Source organism: Podarcis erhardii, assembly GCF_964252035.2.
Source record: "Podarcis erhardii genome assembly, chromosome: 1".
NCBI classification, from domain to species: Eukaryota; Metazoa; Chordata; class Lepidosauria; order Squamata; family Lacertidae; genus Podarcis; species Podarcis erhardii.
The window spans coordinates 125,920,546-125,927,629 of NC_138497.1; the positions used below are offsets into that span (position 1 = coordinate 125,920,546).

At 47.1% G+C, this 7,084-nt stretch overlaps 1 protein-coding gene across 1 annotated transcript; it reads left to right on the top strand.

Moving 5' to 3' along the window:
* The first annotated feature begins 2,125 nt into the window (after positions 1-2,125).
* LOC309349366 (testis-specific serine/threonine-protein kinase 6-like) lies at positions 2,126-3,600 on the top strand. Its single transcript, XM_081875201.1, has one exon. It carries the CDS (start codon positions 2,266-2,268, stop codon positions 3,139-3,141), a length of 876 nt encoding a protein of 291 aa, XP_081731327.1. The 5' UTR covers positions 2,126-2,265; the 3' UTR covers positions 3,142-3,600.
* The last annotated feature ends 3,484 nt before the right edge of the window (positions 3,601-7,084 follow it).

The window sequence follows — 7,084 nt, forward strand, 5'->3', positions numbered from 1 at the left end:
TAAGGGTGAAAGACTTAGAATAACATTATGTCAAACTTAAATAATGTTGTAAGGGGAAAAATTGGAGACATAATAGTTGAAAGGTATAATATAGAATAAGATTTGAAAAAGGGTAAGGCATTGCTGAATATGATTGTGTAAAAAGGGAACACAGAAAAGGGAGATGTGAGGAAGTCAGGAAGGAAGGATATGAAAATAATAAGTAAGAAACTAGATTTATATGTCTTTTTTAGGTCTTTTTTCTTCCATTTTTTATGTTTTGTATGGCATTTTTTTGTTTTTATTTGATTGTGATAATGCTTTTTCTTTTTTTTTCTCTTTTTTTTGGTTTGATTGTGAAGTTTGTTCTACTGTTTAAAATTCCAATAAACATCTTTAAAAAAAAAAAAAGAGAATGGATAGGTTTGATCTTCTTGCAGTCCATGGGACTCTCAAGAGTCTCCTCCAGCACCATAATCCAAAGCATCAATTCTTCGGCGATCAGCCTTCTTTATGGTCCAGCTCTCACTTCCATACATCACTACTGGGAAAACCATAACCAAATCACTTTTTGGGTGTGTCTAGATGCACCCAGCATGTCTGTTCCATTAGGGACTGGGGACGGGGAACATTTCTGAATTTCTCCAGGGGGACTGAGCAAGGTGAGGGAAAGGGGAATTCTGACCTCCAAATGAAAACTAGGGGAAAAACCCTCACACCATTTATGACTGCTTTCTTGGTACGGTTTTTGCTCGTGCTAAAAAGGGCACCAAAGAGCTGTAGCTATGATTCATCCACGTTAAGCGCCTGGAGTTAATAAGCTGCCCACAAAAGTAGATGGCATCCTACAATTGGCCAGTGGCTCGGTTTTCCTCCTGTGCTAAAATAATCACCTTCGTGGCATGCAAACTCCTAGACTTAACATTTTTGGAAGTGGATACTTGCTTCTCTCGCTCTTTTTCCTCCGCTTTGGTTTTAATTATTGGCTTTCGTAAACGTAGCTTGCTGCTTCTTCCACGTCCCCAACCAACCCCTCCCCCTCATTTCCCATCGTTCCATGAAGCCAGGAAGTTGGATGGTTGCCTCTGCAGAAAGGCGTTTTTATGACTAAACCACTTCAATAGAAACTCTAGGATCCGACCGAATGGAAAGTCTCTGTGGGTCTGGCCCTGCACAGCGATGGATGTTGGGCAGGACGTTCAAAACCTTCTCCGTTCTCTTTCTATGCAGATAGCTCTGTCAAACGGGCCTGATTTCAATGTCAGGATTCTCGGTCGTGGCCAGCCAAGAGGGCTTGCAGTTTGGAAGCAGCAGACCTGCTGCTCTGGGCTACAGGGGAAATGGGCAGGTGGACATAACAGCCTAATAGTCATCAATAAGACTAGACAAAGTCCAAACCTGACCCAGAAGATTAGAGCCCAACCAGATCAGGGAGGTGGAGGGGGGGGGGAAATGTGCTACTTGGATACGTGGGGACTCGCCTAAACCCTGGAAGGATATCATGGCCCACAAAACCTTTCGAATTGAACAAGGGGCAGCAAAACACAGATCTGGAGGGAGCCTAATAGACAACCAAGTGGTCATTTTCTTAACTTACAACCAATAAGCCTAACCTAAGCTTTACCTTGCAACTGTTTAAAGGGGTACTCCTGTTCCCACACCTTTTGGTTTTAACTGAGCATGTTTATTGAAGTGTAGGTGAGTTCCCACAAGGCAGGACAAAGTGATAACAGCAAGAACCTTTATTGAACTAACAGAACTGGACAACAGGGACAAAGCAGTTCTCTGGGAATTCAGAAGGGGACATTTTCCAGCAAGCTACCTGAGATCTTTCGAGGTGGAGGCACCAGATGTTCCCCCATCAACCTCACTTCTTGTGAAGGCTATAGCAGTGTAGAATAAAACTCCCATCGGGAACGCTTTTGCTGAAGTCCTTGTGACCACATTGCCCTAACTCTAGACCAAAGGAATAGAGGTACACTGGTAATCGTAGGAGAGATGTTACGACCACTGAGTTTTGTGCGTGTCCTACAAGTATAGGTGAAATGAAGGAGGCAAGCACAGCAGCCTTGGCAACCCAAGGATGGGTGACCCCATGACACCTCTAGCACATCACAATACCCTGGGGTAAGGTTGTATAAAGCTGCTGTCTTAAGCACTCAGTGGCAACATGGGAGGGGGTGCAGGTTAACATCTACCACACACAATGGGTTAAAGCCTCCGGTCCCAGTTTTAATATCTAAGTCCCGGTCAAACCCGTCAGAGCTCTCCGCGGCACCCTGCACCATGTCGAAGAGTTCTGGAGGGGACAGGTGGCTAAGTGAGCTTGGCTACAAGCTGGGCCAAACACTGGGGGAGGGGAGCTATTCTAAGGTGAGAGTAGCCACCTCGGCCAAATACAAGGGGCCACTAGCCATCAAGGTGGTAGACCGACGCCGGGCACCCCCCGATTTCGTCCACAAGTTTCTCCCGCGAGAGCTGTCCATCTTACGAGCCATCCGCCACCCAAACATTGTACGCGTCTTTGAGTTCATCGAAGTCTGCAATGGGAAGCTCTACATCGTGATGGAAGCCGCTTCCACCGACCTGCTGCAGCTGGTGCAACAGCTGGGGAAGCTGCCCTGCGTCCCAGACGCCCGGGACATCTTCGTCCAGGTAGTGGCTGCCGTGCGCTACTTGCACGACCGGAACTTGGTGCACCGGGACCTCAAGTGCGAAAACGTGCTGCTCACTGCCGACGGGCGCCGAGCAAAGCTGACCGACTTTGGCTTTGGCAGGGAGTCCCGCGGCTATCCAGACTTGAGCACCACTTACTGCGGATCGGCTGCCTATGCCTCCCCTGAGGTACTGCTGGGCATCCCCTACGACCCGAAGAAATATGATGTGTGGAGCCTGGGGGTCGTCCTTTATGTGATGGTGACTGGCTGCATGCCCTTTGATGACACCCACATCCACAGCATGCCACGCCGACAGAAGAAGGGGGTGTTCTACCCAGACGGCCTGGGCCCGTTGCCCGAGGCCTGCAAAGCCCTCATCGCCCTACTGCTTCAGTTCAGCCCAGCCTCTCGGCCTGGAGTGGGGCAGGTGGCGAAAAACACCTGGCTGAAAGGAGCCCTCTTAAACAAAGACACTTCCAGATCGCTCAACACTAGGATCGATTAAGGCAGATGGAGCTGTGTGACTTGTTGGAGCTGCTGTAGGGAGGGGAAGAACAGATGCTTAAAGCGATATTGACACAGGTGGAGCTACAGAGCGGTCTGGGGTCACGACTGGAGGGGGGCAGCACATATTATGCCACCTTCAGAGGTGCCAACGGAGAAAGCTTCTGGTGAGACAAGATGGAGCCCAAGGAGATGGGATTCAAAGGCTTTCACGGTAGAAGACTGGAGGAGGGGGCAGTAGGAACACTGGACGGATGGAACTTGCAGTACCCAAAACCGCACGCCAGTGGGCAGCCACGCAGCCTGCAGCAGGAGAAAAGACCTGTGACCCTTGCCAAAAGACTTGGACTTCATCGCAGATCCAAAGCTGGCCAACGGGCAAGCAAGGGAACGAGACATACCACTGCACAGTGTCGTCTGAAGTCTATTCCAGAAATAAACCCTGAAGCTCCCACCTGGAGACCTCTCTGTACCTTTCAGTCCTTTTCTAAATGGGTTCCCTTCCTCTTTTTGTTTATTTATATCTATATATATTGCAATGGCCTTCATCCCCCCGAACTTCCTTATTCCCAAAGGAAGTGCACTGATTTGGGAATGATGTGGCACAATGTGCTGGAAGGCATGGTGGGCATGGATGGAGCAAAGTCCGGTTCAGATCTCACCTCACAGTGAGTGCCTGTGGCCAAGTCCCTTGAATTCCCGCCTACCTCAAAAGGGTTATTGTGAGATTGCAATGTTGCTCTCACTTCTTTAAAGGAAGGTAAGGAAGGTACCTATGGGACTGCCTCTCCTGGTATGTCCCACAGAGGAACTTACGGTCTTCAAACAAAAACATCCTGAAGGTCCCAGGCAACAGAGAGGTTAGGCTGGCCTCAACTAGAGCCAGGGCTTTTTCGGCTGTGGCTCCCACCTGGTGGAATACTCTGTCACAAGAGACTAGGGCCCTGCGGGACTTGACATCTTTCCGCAGGGCCTGCAAGACAGAGCTGTTCCACCAAGCCTTTGGCCAGGGCACAGCCTGACTCCCTCCTTTGGCAATCTTCACAGAACTTTAGCCTAATGGTTGCCATCATTTTGAGTTGAATTAATTTTATAGTGGAATGATTTTAGAATGTTGTACTATTTTATTGTTGTTAGCCGCCCTGAGCCCGGCTTCGGCTGGGTAGGGCGGGATATAAATAAAAATTATTATTATTATTATTATTAAGGTAAGAACCTGGGATGGGTGAGGCTACAACTGACCTAGGGAGAAGTCCCTTTGAACTCAGTAGGGTCTGCTTCTGAGTACAGGGGTACACTGTAAATACCGTATTAGCCCGAATATAAGCCACACCTGAATATAAGCCACACCTTTAAAATTGTAGGGAGGGAGAGATAAAATACCCGAATATAAGCAGCTCCATTCCTTGCTGCTCCTGGCGGCATACTGGGCGGCGGGAGGGGGAGGCTCGCTGCGTTGCCAGCGGCCTTTCACCTTCCCGGCCTTGGGGGAGAGGACGGGGGACTACGCATGGGGTGGGTGCTGCTTTGTGGCACTCCTGGCGCTGTTTGCCCCGCACTCCGGGCTGCATACCGTAAGGTCGCGAATATAAAAAGGTAAAGATAAAGGGACCCCTGACCATTAGGTCCAGTCATGGCCGACTCTGGGGTTGCGGCGCTCATCTCGCTTTATTGGCTGAGGGAGCTGGAGTACAGCTTCCGGCTCATGTGGCCAGCATGACTAAGCCACTTCTGGCGCACCAGAGAAGCACACGGAAATACCGTTTACCTTCCCGCCGGAGTGGTACCTATTTATCTACTTGCACTTTGACATGCTTTTGAACTGCTAGGTTGGCAGGAGCAGGGACCAAGCAACGGGAGCCACCCGCGTCCCGTCGCGAATATAAGCCACACTTTAACTTTTCATGGTTGGAATTTGGGGGGAAAGTGAGGCTTATATTCAGGCCAATGCAGTAAATCTCTAGATCTAAGGCTATGCAACACCCTAGACCAGGCTTCCTCAACCTCGGCCCTCCAGATGTTTTGAGACTATAATTCCCATCATCCCTGACCGCTGGTCCTGCTAGCTAGGGATCATGGGAGTTGTAGGCGAAAAACATCTGGAGGGCCGAGGTTGAGGAAGCCTGCCCTAGACCTTGTTCCAACAGGCTTTGGGGAACTGGCTGCTTTTAATGAAAGGGCTGATGCCGTGTTGGGCTTTTCTGTGTGTTTGTGTGTAATTATCTGTGTATTTTAAACTATATGTATACGGTTTTAAATCTATACATGTTTGATTATTTTTTTAAATGATTTTCCTTCCATGTTTTTAGCCATTCTCCCTTTTATCTGTAAGCCGCCTTGAGTCCTGCCAGGGGAAAAGGCGGAGTATAAATGAATAAACATGAAGGAGTGCCTCTCCCCATATAAACCGTTCTGGATTCTGCATTCATCATCTGAAACCCTTCTTCCTCCACACGAGGTCCAGAGGGCCTTCTCTGTGGTGCCTCCCTGTTTGTGTGGTGCTCTTTTCCCCCAGGGAGATTCGCCACACGCCTTTAATTATATATTTTTAAGCGCCAGACGAAAACGTTACTCTTTAACCAGGCCTTTGGCTGGTAAATATTCTACAGCCTTTTAAATGTGTCTGGAGGGGGTGTGGTCTTGTTTTGCTGTTTTCATTTAATTGCTAACTTGCGCTTTACCTTGTATTTTATTCTGTGAGATCTTTTGACGAAGAGCGGTATATAAATCTAATAAATCTAATAAAATAAATTAAAATTAAATTAAATTAAATTAAATTAAATTAAATTAAATTAAATTAAATTAAATTAAATTAAATTAAATTAAATTAAATAAAAGGTGGTGGTGATAAAACATCCATCCTTCCTCTTCCACAGACTTCTGCCAGGTCAGACCCTCCAAGTGTCCCTATTTTTTAGGGACAGTCCCAAAGTTACAGAAGCCGTCCTGGTTTCTGATTTGATCCCAGAATGCCCCGCTTTTCCTTAGGACATCCCTATTTTCATGCTGGAGAAATGTTGGAGGGTATGGAGTTATGCAACCCTTGTGCAACCTTTAGAAGACATCTGAAAGCAGCCCTGCATAGGATTTTTTTTTTAAAAAAAAATGTTTAACATTTTATTATTATTTTTTATATTTGTTGGAAGCCACCCAGAGTGGCTGGGTGACTAATAATAATAATAATAATAATAATAATAATAATAATAATAATAGAAAAGAGATATCCCTGTTTTCACTGGATCAACGTTGGAGGCTATGAGGGACAAACACTTTGAGTACTCAAGTAGGATTCTCGACCCATTTTATCATACATTTTATCAAAACAAAACAAAGCACCTCATAGCAGCATATATATTTGTTGGAAGCTTCCCAGAGCGGCTGGGGCAACCCAGTAAGATGTGTGAGGAATAAATAGTAAAATTATCATTATGGAATGGGACGTCCCCTTTTCATGGGAGAAATATTCGGAGGGTAGGCTGTGTGTGTTCCCGGTGGTGGTATCACCCTTCAAAGATATATTCCAGTCAGGGGGGGAAAATAAATAACCACACAAGGAAAGTTTGGACCGGTGCCAGTAGAATGTGTGGCCTGGAGAGTCCTGAGGGCCGAATAGCAAGGCTTAGAGGGCCACATTCAGACCCCAGGTCTGAGGTTTCCCCTAGGCTCTACCTTAACGGGTCTTAGGGACGCTCCTGATTGGCTGTCACCATGACAACTGTGGGGAGGTGCCCAATCAAAATGTCTGTTTCTGGGAGGGCGGGGGCAAAGCGATGGTTTTTTGATCCTCCCTGGAGGCGAGGAAACACCTGGAGGAAAGGTAAGAAGAAGCATTTAATGGACCAAATGAGTGAAAATTAGCACTCCTAGGTAAATTAGACCATATATTTAAAAACACATGACTCCCCCCCCCCCAAGAAGTGTGGGAACTGTCATTTGTTGAGGGT